The following is a 23,114-nucleotide window of genomic DNA, read 5'->3' on the forward strand; positions in this document are numbered from 1 at the left end:
TGTTTTTTAAAATGCGTTGCGAGACCACAGCTTCAGCTCATATTAAAACCTTCCTGACTCAGATTTGAGTTCTGATTTATGAATACGCAGCACACCATAGAAAACTAAAACTAAATGGGCAGATCTTTCTGGAATGCTTCCTATAAGAAAGTTGGAAAAAAATACCCTTTTAACTAGAGCAGGGGTAGTCAACCTTGGCTCTTTTATGACTCGTGGACTTCAACTCCCAGAATTCCTGAGCCAGCATAGCTGGCTCAGGAATTCTGGGAGTTGAAGTCCACGAGTCATAAAAGAGCCAAGGTTGCCTACCCCTGAACTAGAGCTATCACATCGAGGTTGAAAAAAAAAGTTCCCCTACTATACGGAGCAGCAACATCTAATGGCTTGGGGGGGGGAACCCTCGTTTAAAGCAGAGACGATTTTATAAGTGGTCGAATATTTTATAACTTTAAAAACATATAAATTTTTAAAAAATTATTCCAAAGAGCCTTTCTGGCATATAAAGCATGCACTCCAGAGTTGCCAAGTTAAGATCGGAGCGAGGCAAGAGACTTGACCCCACGTGGGAACGCTCGCGTTGTAGGCTGACTTTTTCTGTAAATGCTCATCCGGGGATTCTATTGTCCTCTAAGAGACTACGTTTCCCAGCACGCTCCGCGCGGTCGCTCCATTTCCGTTGTCGAAAGAAGGGAGATCCGAAGAAGGGAAGCGGTTGGGGAGCTGACCGCGCTCGCCTCGGGCAACGGTCCCGGAGTTAGAGCGCTCGGTGTCGTGCGCTGCTGCCTGTGCTGGGTGGTCGATGCCGGTGGCGGCCGCGGCGCTGGTCTTGGGGGGCGATGCTGCCGAGGCGCAGCTCGCTGACGGGGCTGGCGGTGGGGCTCTTTGCCGTCTACGTGGCACACACCTGCTGGGTGATGTACGGCATCGTCCATACCCGGCCCTGCCTCGCTGCCGTCCACGAAGTCGAAGGCAACGACGGCTGCATTCGGCCTTACCTGGCGCGGCGGCCCAAGCTCCAGGTGAGACTCCCTTTTTCCTTCTTCCCACCTGAGTCCTACCTGCAAATGAGCAATAATTGTTGGCAGTGATGCAGTGGCGCTTCCTGGGTGGGGTGGGGCGGAGCGGGATAATTGCTCTCCCCCCCCCCTTTGGACTGGACAGGTGAACTTTGACAGACCGGATTTTGGTTGTCTTTTTTTTAAAACTGTAATTAACATGGAAGATCAGTGCTGCAATTGAAATTTATAAAGCAAGAGCCCCTTTCGTTGCAATTGGAAGGGCCTTGCTAGAGTATTCCACAGATTATTTAATCCAGTGTCGCTTCCCATGATCCCAGGAGGCATTAAGTAGCCAGATTATCTCAGAGCGCAGTGTTAATGTCAGTACTTTGCCCAGATCCTTGTTGTGGGGTGTACTGGTCTACAGAGTCCCATCACTCTAGCCATGAAAATAGCTTATTATTATTATTATTTGCTTAGCCTATTGTATGGGGGAGTTATGGCTATTTGCCATATGGCAGACTTTAATATTGCCTTTCATCTTTCCTTTTTCCAATATATGGTAGCAGAGTACCATTTTTTTTTCTACTTAGCTTCCAAGAGTAAGATTTTTCTGGCAATTGCTGGGAGGAATAGATGGATAAGAAACAACAATAGTGTATCTTTTATATAAAATAGTAGCCTTTGAGGGAGTACAGTGTTGTTCCATGTTCTTCATTGGTCCATTAATTTGAACTACATATGTTCAATAAACAAAAAGATGTACTACATGGGCATGTATTGGCATACTTAAATATAGCTTCCAATCTATAGTAGTTGCTCCTTCTCTATCAAATCTGGAGGGAGCACCAAATTTTGGTAAGCACTAGTCAGTTCTCTTTTGTGATTTCAGGAATTGATTTTTTTTCAACTTTTCCATGTTTTGTGCTTTGTTCTTTTCCCATCTTTTCCCACCTTTTAGAGGAAGGATGGGGGGATATCTTTGATTTGAATAGACTGTACAACTTGTACACTTCTGAAAAGATTGTTATAGATGGAGCGTATATTATGGTTTATTACTTGTCAATCACTCTAGCTGCAGTAGGCACATATAGGAGACTTATTAAGTGCTTGCTGAACTACAGTGAATTGACTACTATAATGGATTCCTTTCATCTTGATGAGGCTTGGCTCAAATGAATAAGGAGAAGGAAGTTGTATGCATTTTTAAATCTCTTTTTTTTCAGTTAGACTGAACCATGTCAGTTTTGAGGAAGTGAGAGAAATTAGTGGCAGCGTGTATGAGGAAACATGATATTCAACATAAAAGAAAGAATGATTAAGGCAGGAATCTTTAAGCTGTCTAACAAAATAGCAAAAAATTAATGGTCTTTCTTCTGTTTCAGTTAAGTGTTTACACGACTACACGCTCAAACATAGGCACTGAAAATAACACTAACCTGGTTTTGAATGTGGACAATTTTGATGTTGAAACTAAATTTGAAAGGTAATTTGAATTTATTTGTTCCAGTTTTTCAAAAGATCTCTTTTGTAACCATTTCAAATCAAATTTTGATCCCTATTTATATTAGTGACTGTATTAACATATGTTTAAGTCATATAGAAATGCCTATTACCCACTGGTCAGTATATTTCATGAAAAAAATCTAGGTCATATTTTTTCCTTTTTATTACAAAAAGCTTACAAGATATCAGAACAATCTGACCTTTCAGTTTTAATCACATTTATGAGAAATAAGCCTAATTAATGTTAATAGGGTTTACTTCAAGGTAAGTGTACTTGAAGTGTAATACTAAGTTTATCTATTTGTTATTCTGGATTTACACATGATATTTTGCTTAAACTTTCCATAAACTTTCTATAATTAAATAACAAAATTTATTTTTATTTTCATTGCTATCTCTTGCCTTGTTGTAATTCTATATCACATGGGATGGATAGAAATTTTTTTCACTACTGTTCCTTAAGCAAGAAACAAAATGAAAAATAGTACTTCTCATGCAGTGTAGACTTTGACAGAAATCTCAGAAGCGCATTGCTGTTGTCTCTTTCAAAAGTGAAAGTAGCTATTTTTTCCAGTCCTCTGCTACCATCCAGTTATTTCTCATTTATTTATATGAAAAAGCAGTTTTATATTTTTGTTAGCTCTTTGAAGACTTAAATAAAATGGGAGATGACTGTAATGGCCCATGAGCATGGTATTTGCTGGAGTGCAAAAAAAATAATACAGTAGTTGTAGGAGGAGAGCCATGTTAATCTACGGTGGCAAAAAAATCAAAACTAACTAACTAACACATTTTATTAAATGGCATAAGTTTTTGGGAACTCCATTCAGTTTGTTAGTTACATGAAGTTGCCTCTGTATGAATTATAAATGATTTTGTGCTTTTATCAAATGTGGCACTTGCAAATGTATGTATTTTAATTTTATTTTCATTCTTAATCTCGCTGTTATTATTTGTAAAAATAATAATGGCAAGCATATCTAATACTCCTTCCACATTCTGTTTTCCCCACAACAAAACCCATGTGAGGTAAGATGGGCTGAGAGAGGGGGACTGGCCCAAAGTCACCCATTTGAAATTCACCCAATTGAAATTCTAGTGACTTCAAAATATTTCAATTTATTATGGTTTGTTGCACAGTCAGCCAGATATTTAGTTTGGCATTTTTATCCACCTATTAAATTCTTCCCAAGGACCTGGAATAGTCAGATGTTGTTCTTTGATGGTGTTAAAGATAGCTGCCTTTTGCAATTGACTGTCAATACCAATGATATTCAAATGGTGCTCCAGTTGTTTTGGGATTGCACCCAAGGCACTTCTTACTATTTTTACTATTTTTACTATTTAAATATATCTTTTAAATTGTTTTAATTTTGTATATTGTATCAATTGTTCTGTTTTTAATTGGCTGTAAGCCGCCCTGAGTCCACCAGGAGAAGGGCGGGATATAAATACAATAAACTTGAAACTTGAACTTGAACTACCTTTGGTTTTTTGTTTTTTTTTTGCGACAGTCATTTTACTTCTATTTGCAGATCTTTGTATTTTGTGATTTTCTCCAGTTCTTTCTCTTTTATTCTGCTGTCTCCAGGTACTGCCACATTTTTGTTTTTCTTTTAGACAATTAAATCTGGGGTGTTATGTGACATGATTATTATTTATTAAATCTATTTGCTGCCCAGCTCCCACTGATGCTTAATTAAAATCTAAGCTAAATTGTGATTGTTACTTTAGCAATGTCTATAAAATACTTCAACCCTAATTATGAAAGTTTTCAAATAAGGAAGAAAAGTCTATTGGTGACATTTAAAATGCTAGTGATTCACTTTTGGAATTAAACAGATATGAACTTACCCTATTTCTATGACCAAGTTTAAGCATTTTTATAAACTATGTTCTATTTTTTTTTTAGAACAGTTAATGTTTCTGTACCAAAGAAAACAAGAAATAATGGGACATTATATGCCTACATATTTCTTCATCATGCTGGAATTCTGCCTTGGCATGATGGCAAGCAAGTGCATATAGTAAGCCCTCTCACTACGTACATGGTACCTAAACCAGAGGAAATCAATCTTCTTACAGGACAATCTATCACCCAGGTGAGATTATTTTCCCCTGTTTGGAGGGGGGGGGGATTTTTGAAATCTAAAAGATCAACAAATGAAATAAATTGATGTATTGTTCATAGGAATTTGGGTGTTTTTTTATTTCTGTAAGCTACAAATCACCTTGCTTAGATCATGAACCATTCAAAACAGGGCAGAGATTTTCTGTGAAATATCACAGTGGTTTCTATCATTTTCTTTCTGTATTCAATTTAGAAAAAACATGCTTCCTTCGATAGTAACAAAATGTACTCAAGTTAATTCTTTCTCACATCTATCCTGAACCTGCCAATTCAATATCTGCTTTATTTTGATTTTTAAAAATGTATTTTGAGTTTTTGCTTCTCTTTATAGAAGTTTGTAAAGTGATTCCTCTGTTACTGTGATTTTGAGTTTTCCCCTCAAATGTAATATTTATCTAGAGGGATGATGCAAGGAAAAATTTAGTGATAAGTGATTTTAGTGTTTAAATAATAACTAAAATGATAGTTTTGTTCTGTTGTTGCAAGCACATGTGTTTGCAAAGTCATACTAAATCTTGTTTACATTTTTATTTATTTTTTCTTCATTAAATAGCAAATTGAAGCAGAAAAAAAGCAGAATTTTGCCCTAGATGAGCCTGTGTCACACTGGAGGTCTAGATTGACTTTAAATGTTATGGTGGAAGACTTTGTCTTTGATGGATCCTCTCTCCCAGCTGATGTACACAGATATATGAAAATGTAAGCTAATAATAATTTTGCTTCTGGTAAAGTCCACATAGGATAAAAAAATTGTCTTTAATATCATGACTTTCAACAAGGGCAAATAGTATTTTACCACTGAGGGCCCATCTTTTTGTTTCTCCAGCCTCCAAGATCCTGTCTCTGGGCAACATGTGTGCAAAGTAGCAATTGAAATAAAATAGTGCAGCCTTCCTAACTTGGACAATCTCCAGATACGTTAAGCCAGAAGATGCCAAAATTGGGAAATGCTGCTGTTACAATACATTTTTCATTTTCAGATTACTTTTCAAATGACTTAGTCTTCGAAAGCAATTGTATTGCTTTAGGGGGCTTTGAAGCTAACCCAAACTATTGCTGCCTAGCATAGTAGTAAGATAATTATATTATTTATTCAGCCATAAAGATTTATATTCAAACCTTTGATTAGTTATTAAGCTTTCCAGATTTCAAACAGCCTTAAGCATGACATATTTCTTCCTCTAAACTACTTCAGATGTTGGTGATTAAAAAAAAAGAATAGTATCTTGTATGTTGCCTTGAGCAACTTGAAAGAAGTTGGGATATGTATAAAAAATGATTGCATCGCTTAATGTAAACTGAGAGTTTATTCCATACTAAACTATGTAAAGCAGTGTTTCTCAACCTTGACAATTTTAAGGCATGTGGAATTCTGGGAGTTGAAGTCCACATGCCTTAAAATTGTCAAGGTTGAGAAACACTGATGTAAAGCTTCCACTATTTGCTTGCAAGAGGATATGTTTAACAAGGAACGTAAAATCAGGTCTCTTATGAAAACAGCTGTCTCTCAGACCTCATTGCCATATTCATACTTTCCACATATACTGATCCAGATAGAAAATTCCTTTTTTGGTCCAAAAACTGGAACAACTAAGTACAGATAGTCCTCAACTTATGACCACAATTGAGTCCAGAATTTATGTTGCTAGGTGAGACATTTGTTAAGTGAGTTTTTTCCCATTTTACGACTTTTCTTGCCACATTTGTTAAATGAGTCACTGCAGTGGTTAAATTAGTAACATGGTTGTTAAATGAATCTGGCTTCCCCATTAACGTTGCTTATTCAAAAGGTCGCAAAAGATGGTCATAAATATAAACCAGTTGTCAAGCATACGAATGTAAATCACGTGACCATGGGGATGCTACAACGGTCATAAATGTGAAAAATGGTCATAAGTCATTTTTTTCAGTGCCGTTGTAACGGTCACTAAACAAGCTGTTGTAAATTGAGGATTATCTGAACTGGTGGTCCTCAGTAACCACAGTTGGGAGCAGCAACTTTGTCATTAAATGAAATCATAAAATGTCCTAAAATGAAAAATCACGTGACCACACCCAGTTTATGATGGCAGTTCAATTCCAGCTGCAGTCATTAAGTGAATAACAACAGGTCAATAAGCCATCATGTACCCACAACTTGCGACTTCCCCATTGACTTTGATCATCAGAAACCACGTGTGAAGGTTGCAAAGGGGCAATCACTTGGCTGCTGGACACTGCCTTTGTAAATGTGTGCTGGTTGCCAAGTGCTCAAATCACAATCACATTATTGCAAGGATGCTGTGACAGCTGAATCTTCAGGGACCAGTTGTCAGTCTGCTCACTCAACACTGTTTTAACTTTGAACCTGAATAAATGGTCATTGTATAAGAGCAACTACCTGTATATGTTCAATCTAAAAACTTCTTACACAATATAGGATATACGAGGACACCTGTTTCTGAAAGACACATGTTGTAAAATTATTTATTTAGGATGGAAATCTTTGTGTCAAAAACGGATATATTTATAATAAATATTTTTTAAAAATGCAGGATACAGTTGGGCAAGACAGTGCATTATCTTCCAATATTATTTATTGATCAGCTGAGCAACAGAGTGAAAGATTTAATGGTAAGTAGCAGTTGTGATTTTTTTAAAAATTAAATAGTCTGCTTCTCTATCTTTGTTAATAATTTTATATAAAGCAAATGACAAATGTAAAAATGAGCACAAGGAAAGAAAATAAAAGTTATGAAAAAATAATGACTTCTGACCTTTTCTTTAATAGATATTGATAAACCCATCATCTCCCCTCCTTTTTATCTTCTCCAGAAATCCCTTCAGCCGATATTTAATTCTCATATTTTGCAATCATTAAATCCATAAAATATTTCACTTTTTTCTTCTTTTTTTTTTTAAAAAAAGTCACTAAAAGGGTTCCAGTTTTTTAAAAAAGCTCTTGTTTTCTCTCTTATCTCACAGGGCAGTTCTGCCATTTCTGCTAATTCTGAGAGCTTTACTATCCCTTCCTCCATTGTGAGAGTTTCAATACCATTCCATCTTTGTCCATATAATCTTGCTGCTGTTACCATATATAAAATTATTTTTTCATGAGTCTCTTCTAATTCAGTATCCACATGCCCCAATAGTAATCTGTTTCTCTCATTGAACATATTCCTACAAAGTGAAAATATTTTATAGCTAATCTTTCTTTTGTACAGTAGAATATGTGCAAGAGGAACTTTATAAGTGTAAACCTATGAAATAGGACACTCAGTCTGAGTGTGCTACTGTCATATTATAACTAGTCCAAATGTTAAGTGAAAACTCCACAATAGCATATAAGGGCAACAGGATTTATTCCAATTTTTTCTAGCATTTTATATAGGAAAGCTAACTACCTTTGTTGGTACCTTATTGCCATTAAAGTTTGAGTTGGCAAGTACCACAACACTGGTATGCAAATAAAAATATTTATTTGTGATCCCAGACTAATAAATCTTTGGCATTGAATTCCATAGTGTATCTATGCACCTTATGTCAAAATTTTGATTAATCTTGGCTCATACAGTCATTTATATGAAAGGGAGATTTAAAAAAACCTATGTTTATGCTAATTTCATAGCCTCCCGCACCCAATAGCTGTCCCTTTTCTAAGTGAAAAAGTCCAAAACATACATTTTCTTCATGGGAAAATTGTTTTAATGATGTGCTTATTTTTGAATGCTTATTGTATAGTGCAGGTTAAAATAACAAGAAATGTATAGTATTAAAAACATGGCTTTAGGAAATTGTGAATTAAAGTTCTCATCTTTACCCGCCTCCCCCGAACCCCAAGATCTGTCCAGTCCTGATTCTGCCGTCCTTCAAAAGGACACCCCCAAGCCTATCTCTCCCCTCAGGCACTGGGCAAGGGCTTAAATATATATGAGCCTATTATTGAATCTGAACACATTCTTCCTTTTTTGTGGATTTCCCCCCCCCCCCATGACATGGCCATGTGTTTGTTATTTTAAACTGTTTTAATCCTTGTAAGCTATGCATGAGTTGGCAGCTGAAGGAATGGATGCATGGATGGATGGAAGGGTTTTTACAAAATACACTGAATTGTTCCTTATATTTAGTTGTTCTCTTATTCTTTGGTGAAGTTTAAATAATTTAAATATAATTTCTACCAGAAATGATACAATTATTATTTGCAAAATAACACTTAAGCAACACTGATTTCATAAATATTATGTAGGAACATTTATGAATAATATTATTTTTCTTTTGAATATTTTGGGGAAAAATGTATAATTAGAACCTAGCCATTTTTATTAACTCTTAATACCGGTAAGAGGTATTTCAAGGTAATATCCAGTTTATTATTAATCTTGTGAAATGTTTTAACCTAATGCAGATTATAAACCGTTCAACAACAGAACTTCCGCTTACAGTGTCCTATGATAAAATATCATTGGGAAAACTGCGGTTTTGGATTCATATGCAAGATGCTGTTTACTCTCTACAGCAGTTTGGTAAGCCTCCATTTCTGGATTATTCATGGAAACACAGCGGCCCCTTTGATAAACTGGTTTTGATTAGGAATTCCACATGATTTTTTTTCTTTAAATTTGGATCCTTATAGGTTTTCCTCAGTTTATATCCATTCATTCAGTGACCCTTCAGAGTTAAGATGGTGCTGAACAAATGGACATATAACCAGTCCCTGACATTCCAGCCCTCACAGCACCCCTGAAGTCATGTGACCATGATCCAGGCACTGAGGTGGCCAGCTGGCAATTACAAAATCACTATTTGCAACTTTCCTCTGCTGGCTTCTCACAAGCAAAGTCAATAGGGAAGCTGGCAGGGAAAATTGCAAGTTGCTCCAGTAAGTCATTCCCACCTGCAGCATCATCCCCATGCATAGTCTTCACTCTCCCAGGCCTCCTTTAGCTTGTACATAGCCTGTGATGGGCCTCCCAAACTCTCCCCCAACCTCCCTTGATGTGTGTACAGTCTGCACCAGGTCTCCCAAGCCCTTCTTGGCTCACATGCAGCCTGTGCCAGTCCCCCAGGGCCTCCCCCACCCTGCTGTGACACCCCTTTATCCTCCCATGACACATATGCACTCCTTATTTGGGGCTCCTGCTGCTTCCCATGTAATGATCCATGTATGTCGGGGTTACAGCAACCGGGATTGTCCGGATTGCCCTCCCTAGGCAATGCAATCATATGACATTGTGCTTTAGCAACAGCAATCCCAGTCCCAGTTGGTGTTGTAACCTGAGGACTACTTGTATTTTGAATTTATGATTCAATATTATGAAAATTAATTTGAAGTCAAGAAGCTCTATAAAGCGTCCCAGCTTTCTTTCACCTGCTAACGTGTACAGTGAGACTATTCCTGGTTTGGACAACGTCAGTCTGCAAATGGGAAAGGCATAAATAAATGCTATTGAAGTTTTATTTTTTTTTTGCCTAATACTGTATGATAATGATAAAGCTTTGCAAGAAATATTTTAGTATTTACAAAATAGTAAATATTATTTTAAATTTAACTTAAATTTCTAGGAACATTTGTTTCATCTTTATGATCAAATATTTATTCTGCTTATTCTTCTAGGTTTTTCAGAAAAAGATGCTGACGAAGTAAAGGGAATATTTGTGGACACAAACCTCTATTTTCTTGCTTTGACATTCTTTGTTGCAGCTTTCCATGTAAGCAGATCATATGTTTTAGACAATAATAACAATACTGATATGCATCTAGGTAATATAAAATTCTATTGATGGAGAAAAAGACACTGTAAAAAGAAACTGTTTTCCTTGTTCCAGTATCCTGAAATATTGTCAGTTATATCTGATCAAGTGTAGTAAACTGTAGTAAGATGCAAGGTTGTGCCAGCTCTAAAATAGTTGTTATATTAGTTTTTTTTATACAATGATAACTGTTAATGGTGTGGTGCTATTTTGCAGCTTCTCTTTGATTTCCTTGCATTCAAAAATGACATCAGCTTCTGGAAGAAAAAGAAGAGTATGATTGGCATGTCTACAAAAGCAGGTAAATAGCATATTTATCTACATGTTTCCTTGCTATTTTCCAGTGTTAGCAAGGCACACAGCCATTTACTCCAAGAAAATATAACTGAAAATTTTAAACAACATTCTAAATGGTTGTTGTAAAAACATGGGCCCATATGAAGGATTATAGCAATAGTTAGATAATATTCCACTAATCCTATAGATTAAAACCTTGTCAAACAATATTGTCTTAATTTGATTTTTCTAGTATTTTCAGATGTCACTCAACAGGCTTCAGAGACTAGAATGTTCTAAATGGCAGGGCCCCCCCCAGAAAGTATCATGCTGTGGTCCTGATCCGCTTTCTTTGTGCTGTCTCAGAGAATATACTGAAAGATTTTTGTGAAAAGTCCCTCTCCACTATTTTATTTCCCTAAGGATGTATTTCACTCATATAGGCTTTCATTCAATGTTATATATGCTTACTAAAAGCAGAATTTTATACTGCTTCTAAAATTATAATACACTCCACTCTGGGCATGGCAAATCCTGTTCATTAGGATCGTGTTCTTCATTGTTGTCATTCCAAAGTGGTGGAAGATGAGAGATTCAGCCCAAATCAGGCAAATTCTCAGGTCTATTAAATCCCATCATTATTTATGTGGGAACCATTGGTTCATTTCCACTGCAATGCCCTCATTGTAGCCATCCTCCCTGCTACTAGTTCCTTGCAGCACTACTTTTATGTTGCTTCTAGGAAAGAAAAAACTTGTTAGAAAAATGCATCTTTAAAATCTAGTTATTAGCCAACATGTCTAGAACAAGAAATACAATGGGCAAAAAAAAATTGCAGTTGGATTACAATTTTTGCCTTAAGATGTGGTCCAAATTTTAACATCCTGTTCAGTGCTTCTTATTATTCTAGTTTTAAAGAATGCTAGATACTGAATACTGTTAGTTGGTTTTGTGCAGAAATGTAGAACTATAATTATCCAAACTTTTAGGTTTGATTGTGCTAGCCAAAATAAGTTTTAGTTTTGCACGTTGTTTAAAGCTAGCCATTACAGTTTGCAAACTAGGTTAGTATGTTTTGCAATGTGGTTATGTTTTGTTTAGAAAACCCTAGTTTAACAAAATGATATTTGTGATTCCAATTTAAATTATTTTTCAAAATAAGTAGATATTTTTCTCAAATGTATCCAGATTTTTTTCCAATGTAGTCTTTTAAAATCCGCAGTGCACTAATGTGAACTCTTTTCATGCAGTGTTCTGGCGATGTTTCAGTACTGTGATCATATTTCTTTTTCTGTTGGATGAACAAACAAGCTTATTGGTGCTGATTCCAGCTGGTATTGGAGCAGTGATTGAGGTGAGCTGTCATTTATCTCTACATGTGATATGTACAGTATAAGCACAGACAGATCAGTTCTCAAAGCAGCTTAGTAAGGATGCAAGGATTTAAACTGTCATGATTAAATTTATTTTAATAGGTCAGAACCAGCTTAGTTGCAAGTGATTTGTATTCTAAATTGATTTGTAAATTGAACTAATGATGATGGAAATTAGTTGAACAATATATCAATTATTCCATCCTAAGATCTGAAATAAATTGGCTGAGATCAGTTACTTGATTTGTTCAATGGGGTGCATATCTTTTATTTGCATATTTAGCCCTATTTTGTACAGTACATGCTGTCATTTCTGCTCTTCTGCATAATTCTGACTTCCTGGTCATACAGAGAAAGCAAGAGTGATGCAGGAGCAAAGAGGTTCTATTTTTTCGCTATTGGGATTTCCAGCATCCATTACTCACAAACTATTAGGTGTATCTTCATTTTCTTAAGAGCTTTATTAAAATTAAACGTACAATTGAGGCACATTCTGTGCTAGATTTTTTCTCTGAGTCTTTAGTATTAGTTATCTGAAAGACTTTAATTTACTTGATATCTTTTGCTCTTTCTCTTGAGCCTTGCCTTCTTATATAAGTATAAAGTGTGTGTATAAAATATATACTATAAACTATATTAGCTAAACTTCAGAGTCACAAAGGTAACTGCAACTACATGTTCTACCCATAGAATAACCTTATTGCACAATAGATCTCATCTAAGAGGAAAAAAACAAGTGTAGAATGGCTTTATAAGAATCATTTGAGAAATTAAGATTTCTATATTTATGGTTTGACAATAAGACCAAAAGAAAATATTTATTGTATGTTAGTTAAATATAATTGAGTTGATATGTAAAGTTTTTGCTTTTGGAATGAGTGAAATCCTAAGCAATAGTACTCTTGTTAAAGGCTGAACATCATACATTCGATTTTATTGTAGAACCACATATACAGAAACAGCAGAGCTGAGTATATGGTTTCTCTGTTATGCAGTCCTTGTTAAACTATCATGACAACTCATGTTCTTTCCAAAACATAGTTAACAAAAGTTAGGATTAAATGCCAATGCCAAGGAATTCAGGTATAGTTATAATTAAATATCATAATAAGGTTATACAATGAGACATTTGTAATATAGTACATTAAAATATTGAATTTACATTTTATCCTCTAGCTTTGGAAAGTGAAGAAAGCATTGAAAATGACAATTGAATGGAGTGGTCTCATACCAGCAATAAAGGTATTTCATTTTTTTTAAATGTTATGTGAATTACTCAATCTGTTCACAACTTTGGATTTTCATCTTGAATAGATTTAAGTATATTGCAGGCTGGAAAGGGTTAGGCTACTAGATATATGCAAAATTTGTCTCTCTACAGAACGGAAGAGGTTGCATACAGTAGTGTGTCTAATCTATGATATTGTGCAAAGTGAGATGTGATTAGACCACCTGGCACTTTGGAATTAAATCTTTACACTGATGGCACTTTGGAATTAAATCTTTACAACTAAAGCCTTAATGAACTTTAAATTAACACGCTGCCTATTATGGAGACTGCAGACAAATATATATGTCTACCGTGTAATAATGATATATGTTTCTGCTCAAATACAGAGATAGTAATACATGTATTATTACACTAACCATTGTACCACCCATTGAGTCTGGCACTCATAAACCCAATTATACAAAATCTTAATTATCTTTCTGGTCAGGAACTAACAGTATGTCTTCTGCAAGACCTAACTTAGATAATCACTGTAAAGCAGTGGTTCTCAACCTTTTTAATGCCGCGACCCCAACCGGTCGTAAGTCGAGGACTATCCAACTGGTTGTAAGTCGAGGACTTTCCCTGCCCGGGAGCGCCGCACATGCGTGGTTCCGCCCCCTGCGCTGGCCGAGGCGTAGCTGGCAAGCGGTAGAGACGGAGCAGGCCGACCACCAGCTGGCCCAACCCAAGGGAGGTAAGGCACCCGCCGGAAAAGGGGAAAAAAATGGCGGACAAAAAAAATGGCGGACAGCCTTGCTTGGCGACCCCCATGAAATGGTTAATCGACCCCAAATGGGGTCCCGACCCACAGGTTGAGAACCACTGCTGCAAAGATTGCCAAATTTTTAGCACTAGCTCCAGCTTGCAGACGCTGGGTAATGTCTTAACTATTTTAGGTTTGTTTTCCCCCCCTGTATTTTAAACTTTATATTTGGGTTTTAGTGGTCTGGGATCATAAATAAAATGATTTATACTGATTAATTCTTGTATCCTGTGTAGTTTGGGGCATTTACTGAGTCTGAGAAGAGAACTGAGGAATACGATACTCAGGTAAAATAACCCTATGTTTAGAATTATTTTTAGTTTACTGATTTATGAAATTTTTAATGCTAAAGATCTGTACTGAGTTGACTACAGAATCAAACTGAGAAGCAGTAAAGTATGCTTTTTTACTATAAAGGCAGTCCTCGGGCTATGACCACAATTAGCCCAACATTTCTTTGCTAAGCAAGACAGTTGTTAAGTGAATCTTGCCCCATTTTATAACCTTTCTTGCCACAGTTGTTAAATAAATCAGTGTAGTTGTTAAGTTAGTAACATGGTTGTTAAGTGAATCTGGCTTCCCCATTGACTTTGCTTGTCAGGAGGTCACAGTAGGAAATCACGTGACCCCGTCAAAAATACATGCCGGTTGCCAAGCAACTGAATTTTGATCACATGACCATGGGAAGCTGCAATAGTTGTAAGTGTGAAAAATGATTGTCACTTTTTCAATGCCTTTATAACCTGAAAGTCACTAAATGGATGGCTGTAAGTTGAGGACTATCTGTAATGATGGCATCTTATTCTAGTGCTCTTGAACATACGAGTAGCCTAACATACTCTATTGGACAATTAAATTGTCATCCTACAAGAGTTAGAGCAACTTCATGAAATTGTTGTATCGAAAGAATTCTGTAGTGATGAAAAATCAATAGTGATATCTACAAAAAATAATTTACCTTTTCCAGATAGAATTCCAAGGTCAGTTTTTTAATATGGCTTCCTGTTGAAAAGTATCTGAACTAACCCATAAAGGAAGATTTGGATCTTAATGATTAATTATCCAGAGGATTATAATCCAGTGTTAGTATCTACACTAAGTGCCAGGCAGTTACAATTCTGAACCAATCAAAATGTCAAAAAAGGAAAAGTTAAAAACTACTAATAACAATAGCTTTAGCAATTCTTGCTGATTGCTGTCTAGGTATAAAGTAGGAGGACAAACATTTTTCTAGTCCTAGGATCATGTCCATTTTTCTAGTCATTTAAGGGCTAAACTTTAAAAATTGTGGTTAACACCAGCACAGAAACTAAATTTGATTCAAGTTATTTCTTTATAAAAATATACCTGTTTGAAAAATGATGGTCTTTTCCTTCTAATTTTGGTTCTGTGGGTAGAACCTTTGATGCATTTAAATATTTAGTACTGCATGGAAAATGTATTTTTTTTTAATTCTAAATAATGGTATTCTGCCTTCTTGGTCTTTTATATTGAAGTTTACAAAACTTCCATCTTACTATACTGAGATGGAAGAACTGGCTGAAATGCTCAGATTTTATTCTAATGAGGTCTCTTTTTGCCCAGTTTTTACTTACCAAGATATGTGAATTTGATGTACCGTATTTTCCGGCATATAAGACGACTTTCTAAACCCTGAAAATCTTCTCAAAAGTCGGGGGTCGTCTTATACGCCCAGTCGTCTTATACACCGGAAAATACGGTAGTTCATTGAATGTTGGATCTTGGAATCCAAATATGCATCAGCCTTTACCTCTCAGGATAGCAAATTATTCTGTAGAAGTGCTGTTCTAATGCTGTTATAAAGGTGAGGCCATTTGAAAAAAACGATGAATACTTATATGTAGTTTTATTTTTTCTCTCTCTCAGGCTATGAAATATTTGTCATACTTGCTATATCCATTGTGTATTGGAGGTGCAATTTATTCTTTGTTGAATATCAAGTACAAAAGGTAAGCTGTTATTCGCTGCTTTAAAAATCTAAGGCATGATAAGATTTATGTTACTTTTTTGGTAGTATAAATAAAAAAATCCTACAGTGTTCAAAAATGTCTACTTTCAACAGCTGTCCTCTTATAACTTATAATGCTTCTTTCTCAGAATTAACACTGCCTTTTCTAATCAAAGCCTTCTAAATCTTTCTATCAAAAGTCAATGGCAAATCCTACAACTTCTTTTCTGAAGCTGCCAAATCAGAAAATGGTCATTACAGGAATAAGCATGGATGAAATGCTAATAAACATAAACCTTGCTTGTGCAACATTGGGTCAATACTTATTGCAACTTTTTAAGATTTTTCTGGCTTAAAGCTAAATTCAACTAATTGTCAGGAATTTCTTAAACTAATTATATCTAAACAACTAACTTTTGCAAATGTTAAAAAAATGGAGGGGCTTTTTTTTAAAGTTGAGATGCCTTCTTTCTCAGATACCATCTATCAGTGCAGATGACTGAGGCTGCCAGTATATAAATATGAACATAAATAGTTCTATATTAATTTTAATTTATTTTTACTTTTTGTTCTCATTTACTTTGATTTACCATTCTCTTTGTATTACTTATGTAAATATTTTGGCTAAAGTGGTGGGAAGTTGTAATATATTGTACTTTTATATATTAAAAATATTGTACTTGACTTCCAGTTCTATGCCATATATTCAGTACATCTGTGTCTATGTGTGTAGATGACTTGATTTGCATGTGCTTTATATGAAGTGCACAGAAAAACTGGAGCGAGGAAAGACATTTATGTGCTAATTGTTCTGTTGTTTTTTTTTAAATGATCAGTAATGAAAATAATGCTCTCCCTTTCTTTTTCATAAGCTGGTATTCATGGTTGATTAATAGTTTTGTCAATGGTAAGTGTGAGTTTTTACTGCTTTTCTTTAAATCTAGTTCTTTAAAAGTATTTTCAAAAGAAGTTGCTGAGGCATGGTATTTTTGGAAGTGGGTGTTTATAAATAGCTGTACTTGAATTCTTGCTATCATACATTGCTTCAGAGCATATTTAGTGGGGGGGGGGGAAACCACAGATATAATCCAGCTTGATTTAGATCAATTCCAGTATTACGTCCTGGGATGCTCTAGTGCAGATATGTCAAACTCGTGACGTCATATGACATCACGCAACATATCGGGACGGTTTTGCCATTGCTGGCATTGGGGTGGGCGCGGCTTCCGGATGACGCACACCCTGCTCTAGTTGGATAGCAGCAGAGGCAGCCAGATCTGGAAAAGGAACTATCCACATATGCGTGCTAAGATCACAAGCCATTTTGTTTATTTGCATTAACTGTCTACAAGTTAATATATTAGGCTGGTATCAGACTACAAGAGATAGAATAAAGCTGAAATGCTGCTCCTGTAATTTCAGTTTTAAATTTGCTACTGGTAGAACAAAACAGACTACTTTTTTCCTATTTCTTAGCCGTACATTTATACTAATTCATTATAAAGTAAAGTCTATTTCATATCAAGCTGAATTCTTAATGTATGTATGTATATAATCTGGATGGCTCTACAAATCTCTCATACACACACACACATACACACACAACACGCACAGTTTGCCATTTAATATCTCTTCAAATATTAATGGAATGCATCTGTAATTACAATTTTGTAGGGTTCTTATGCATTTTTACAAATGCATTTTAAATTTCTAGAATGAACTACAGTATAAGAGAGGGTGAGAACCTAAATTGAAATAAAAGCTCAGTATTAAATTGCACTGCACTTAGTGTCTTCTGCTGTTTAAAAGCAGGAGGAAATAAAAATGGATATTTATTTTTGTTCTATAACACCAACAATCAATGTGTTTTTTCCCCAACAGGAGTGTATGCTTTTGGATTTCTATTTATGTTGCCACAGCTTTTTGTAAATTATAAGGTAATTAACAATTGAACCCATTATTTAATTTATTTAATCCAACCTTCACTATTTTTAATATATATTTTGTGACCTTCTTGTTTTCTTTCTTTCCAGATGAAATCTGTTGCACATTTGCCATGGAAAGCATTTACCTACAAGGCAAGTTAATTTTGCTTCTTAAGATTTATGCTGCTGAGCCATTAGTTATTACTTGAAAATCAAGCTACAGTTGGGATTTTATTTGCCAGCCTGGTACTACCAAAAACTATTCCACAAAGTTACTAGGCAATAACTCTGATAGTATAGTTTATATAGAGAACCATCAAGTCTTACATTCATTGTAAAGTCCATAGCTTGATTTGAAACAAATAATTGGGACAGTTTTATTTCTGTTTCCCTAATAAGTACTTTTAGATTTAAGACTCCTAGGAAGACCAGCTTAGAATGAAAAGCTACACTTGGAGGAGCTTTTGGCCATATGCACAGGAATCTCAAGGTGGTGTTGACATGACTTGTAAGCACAGTGCTTACATTACATTACATTAATCATGCATAATTAATAATGGCATTAGCATCTCTAATAATTGCAATATTATTTAGCCCATCAGGTCAGTCAAAGCCCAGTGTTTTGGGACCTGCCTTGGAGTTGCATTTGTAAAGTGGGGAGAAGACATCAAGCACTTGGCTACCTACCTTATGGCTCGCAAGTTGAATGAGTCAGCTTGTCGAGTTATGAGCCTATCCTACTAAGAATATTTTTAATAAGTTACAAAATCATTTAGATGTTGCATATGGGTTTCGCTTGTTCTAGATTTAACCTACATTTTTCATTATTGGAGAAAAGGACCCTCTGTAACTTTAAATTGACATTCTTTTTACCTTCAATTCAGCCATTCTGTTTAAATATTGTGTCATCAAAAACAATTGATTTGCTTGATTTTTTTTTATTTTAAGTAACACATTATTTACATGCCATTAAAGAAGCTGCATCCTCTTGTCTCTTACTTACAGGCGTTCAACACATTCATTGATGATATTTTTGCATTTATTATTACAATGCCAACATCTCATCGGCTGGCTTGCTTTAGAGATGATGTGGTGTTCTTGGTGTACCTTTACCAAAGATGGTACGCTTTTTTTTCTTTACATTTCTTCTCATTAGTTAGATGGTTAGTGTTAGTTCTTCTACCAGGAGAAAATATAGGTATGTCTTGTATATCATGCATGGTTGAGAAAATTGTGTATTGATTGTGTATTGTAGTTTCTTTCATCTCTTTGTCTCTTTTCATAATCCATTTTTCACAAAACCTTCATTGACGCGATCAAATAATTATTCATCCAGAATGCTGCACAATTTTCCCCATTCATTATCACAATTCAGCAAAGTGTAACATTCAGCTGTCAACTTATGAATTCCTATTCTCATACATATCCTCAACAGTCTAGCTGACACTTAGCCTTCTAAAATATATTTTTAGATTTTTTTTTATTCCTAATAACCACTTTCATTTCCATTCCTGTTTTCATCAAACCAACTCCACTTCAGGCACCATCATTCAAATATATTACATTGTTCTATTTAGATAACAATGTTAGAGACATAGCCTAACAATTTTTCTTTCACTCCATTCATTAATTCATGTGGTATGCCAAATATTTCTCTTGCATTCCACGCCACCATCTACTATATGCAGTGGAGGTTAAGAAATGGACCTATAAATACTGACCACCAGTACTTGGCATGACGTTAGTCATTCAAGGCTTTTACATTATGTCTTTGATAGGATAAAGAAAGACTAATTTACTGACTTTAATCATACTTGCTTCACATGCAACATTCCTTGCTTACAGTAGCAACATAGCATTGGTCATTTGCAGCATATTTTAGCTAGACCACAACAAGTTTTAACAAATCACTTTGTATACTTCAAGACATATAAGTATATATGTATTAACAATAGCAAAAAAACAGAAGCATTGATTAAGAAAATGTCACAATTTCTTTTTAACCCTAAGGCTTTATCCTGTGGATAAGAGCAGAGTGAATGAATATGGAGAATCTTATGAAGAGAAGCTGAAAAGAAAACCCCACAAAGAATAATTTTAAGATATTACTAGAAAATTCTTTGGATTGATGCTGGCTGCATATGCTGTTTTGACTTTTATAAAGAGATGAAGCAAATGAGTATTCTTCAGAGCTTGGGATAGAATGTCATGGACATTGTATCATCTGCATTGCCAAAATATGTTACGATTACCTTTGGAATTTTTTTTAATTATTATTTGGGTTTCAACAAGGCTGCCAATATTTTTGTCAGGTGGTTAACATTTTGAATTGCTTTGACAATTTCTGCATAAATATTTGTGTCCATTATGCTTAATGTCTTGAACCCTCTAACAGCTGACATTAGGGGGTATGCATTTAAATTCTCTTCAGTTTATGAATAAGAGGAATGTACTGTGAATGATTATGAAAAGGTAACAAACTGACAAGGACCTGCCCTTCACTTTCAACCCTTTCTGTAAAAAAGGTTTTGGACCAATCCTTGGCATGTTCCAGCCTTTTTATGATTTTAGGGAGGGTACATTCCTTACGCACTCCTTGAAATCATAAGGATTAAAATATTTGATTGGCTGGATTGTGCCCCTTATTTTGTACTGTATTTCCTGATGTGAGCATTTCATTTTTTTAAAGATGTCAGTTATGCTTCTTATATGAACCTAGTTGTGGCAGCAACCATATGAAAACATGTACTCTCAATGGTATATTTCAAACCATTCTAAGCTGGTCCTGGATGCAAAGCGTGTAACTTTAAAAAAATATATTAGCATAAGTCAAATAAGTACATGCAGCAAATAGTATTCTGTAGTTTGGGGAATGGATTTTTTTGGTACACACATACTTTTGTTCAATCCTAAAATTGGAATTTCCTGATTCCACTAAATAGGATCTTTTTTCTAAGATGAAGTCATTACATTTTCAGTCAAAAACATGTTTTTAGAAGAATGTAAATACATAATTGCATGACACACTATTGTGCCAATGATACTTCGGCAGGGAGACTGTAGACCTTTTTCATTCTATAATAATATAAACCATAATGAAGAGTGGTCTGAAGCAAAAGGCAGGTAGAAAATAAAGATCTCAAGAAAAATTCATAAAGGAAAATCAGTTCAAACTCTACTGGTAAGGTAATTGTAACTGCCCAATTGCCATGTTTTGTTTTGGTGCAGGGGCTTAAATTTTTTATGATGAGCCTTTTTATAAATTGGGATGCTATGTTTATTAATCAAATAATGTTTATATTTCATGTGAAATATATTTTAAGCATGCTCAAAATGCAAGTTTAAAAAACCATTTAGATTGTGGCATGAATTTTAATAGAACTGCTGTGTTTTGGTTTTTTTTCCAAGACCAATCCCCATTGACTCCCATACAATTGTTACATCTAATCTATGGAATTGCCTTTTACTTTTCAAATACAGAACACTGGAGAACAGTCAGAGTTCCTGTGAGGTCATGTATTCCACATTAAGAAATGGTGGGGGAGAGGAGATAGGGCTCCCATTTTGTGCCTAGCTGTGCATGCTTAAGGCCACTGACTTGAATGAGATTTGAGTATGCTTAATACTGTAGTAACTTTATTGCCAAAAGGTTTTGCTTTCAATACTGCTCAATATGCATGTGTATTTTCACACTAGAGTTCCAGAAATCTACTGGCACTTAGTTCTCAAGATAATATCAGGTTTTAGATCATTAGGATTGTTTACTGAAAATGAGTTGATTCCAGTCTAAAGTAGTTATTATATTCAATCCCACTCAGATTAATAGAGCAAATAAATAGTGACTAATTTAACATTGATTATAGGACTAAAGTATCACTAATTTAGCCTGGATCAACATTCATTGACCATGTGTCAATTAACTCCCAAGCTTTCATTTTGCTAATTTTACTTTTATTTATTTATCTACAGCAGAATTTAAATTATTAAATGGAAGAAATATTGTCATGATGCACCCATATGCAATTTTTTTAAAGATTCCAGCTATATAAAATATCTTGAGAGAATTATTAATACAATTTTATTTGGCTCATGTTGGAAACTACAAAATATAATTGCTTGGTTAAATGACTTGCAATGCAAATACTATGTGATTTACATGAAAACAGTTTGTTTTGAATTTTAATTAGAAATGTTATTGGTAATATGAGAGAGATCTGGTTACCTTCTCATCCTCTCAATTATGTTTGTTTTCTCCACAATGTATAGAAATAAATGTTAATATAATATATATATATATGAACACATACATCCACATCATATATGGTATTTCTCAACCTCAGATTATGATTATACTGCTGAGAAGAATCGATTTAGTGGAAATTTCACACATTACCTTTGATTTGGAAATGCATTTCAGGGAGCAATTGAAAGTTGGACTTTCCTAGAAGATGGGAAGTAGCAGCCTCTGGACCAGGGGTCCTCAACCTTGGCAACTTTAAGACTTGTGGACTTCAACTCCCAGAATTCCTCAGCCAGCAAAGCTGGCTGAGGAATTCTGGGAGTTGAAGTCCACAAGTCTTAAAGTTGCCAAGGTTGAGGACCCCTGCTCTGGACAGTCATTCTGATTTGCAAATAATGTGTCAAGGATGGGAGAATTATAAATAGCATTGCCTAAATAGGAGAAGCAAGATGCTGCTTTTTCATCATGGCACCTACCATATGGGTCCCCTTAATATGTATACTAAAATCTGGGTAATGGCTACAGAGATGTGAGGCACAGTTCACTTGTATGAATTATTAGAATTTACACACATACATACACAAAGCCTTGAATGTTTATACCTTGCCCCTTGCAAGGAAGTTACTGATGTATAACCAGTACCCTCACCTGACAAATAGAAGAAACTGAAGCTGAAAAGATAGTATCGAGATGGCCTTAGGACCAAGAACAGGAAATACGGGTCTAAACCACCCCACCAGCTCTCCAAAAGGAAGAAATGTGCTTCAGTACTTCTGCACAGCAGCTGAGGGTAGGTGGTTTTTGTTTTTGGTAAAAAGGGCAGTGAAAGCTACTTAAGCTTGCCAAATCACTGCTTAAAGAGCTGTGAAAGAAAAACCAAGGAAGTATCCCTTGGTCTTTGGTATTCTCTGAAAAAGTTCCTAATTCCTT

The 23,114-nt window shown here is 35.3% G+C and overlaps 1 protein-coding gene across 1 annotated transcript; it reads left to right on the top strand.

Moving 5' to 3' along the window:
• Window positions 1-836: 836 nt before the first annotated feature.
• CLPTM1L (CLPTM1 like) lies at window positions 837-22,103 on the top strand. Its single transcript, XM_015821171.1, has 17 exons — window positions 837-1,019; window positions 2,384-2,484; window positions 4,417-4,606; window positions 5,189-5,334; window positions 7,170-7,248; window positions 9,020-9,137; window positions 10,229-10,323; window positions 10,582-10,666; window positions 11,892-11,995; window positions 13,191-13,256; window positions 14,287-14,337; window positions 15,938-16,020; window positions 16,892-16,926; window positions 17,901-17,956; window positions 18,053-18,097; window positions 18,950-19,065; window positions 19,955-22,103. Exons 1-17 carry the CDS (start codon window positions 837-839, stop codon window positions 20,037-20,039), a joined length of 1,638 nt encoding a protein of 545 aa, XP_015676657.1. The 3' UTR covers window positions 20,040-22,103.
• The last annotated feature ends 1,011 nt before the right edge of the window (window positions 22,104-23,114 follow it).

This window comes from Protobothrops mucrosquamatus, unplaced genomic scaffold, assembly GCF_001527695.2.
Source record: "Protobothrops mucrosquamatus isolate PMUCROS unplaced genomic scaffold, P.Mucros_1.0 scaffold1266, whole genome shotgun sequence".
Classification (NCBI taxonomy): domain Eukaryota; kingdom Metazoa; phylum Chordata; class Lepidosauria; order Squamata; family Viperidae; genus Protobothrops; species Protobothrops mucrosquamatus.

What these genes read in the sequence shown, in the direction of transcription:
- CLPTM1L (XM_015821171.1), top strand. Translation starts at nt 837, where the DNA reads ATGCTGCCGAGGCGCAGCTCGCTGACGGGGCTGGCGGTGGGGCTCTTT. An exon ending in CAGGACAATCTATCACCCAG is followed by an intron (nt 4,607 to 5,188) that starts GTGAGATTATTT and finishes TTCATTAAATAG; the next exon opens with CAAATTGAAGCAGAAAAAAA. An exon ending in GTATTGGAGCAGTGATTGAG is followed by an intron (nt 11,996 to 13,190) that starts GTGAGCTGTCAT and finishes TTTATCCTCTAG; the next exon opens with CTTTGGAAAGTGAAGAAAGC.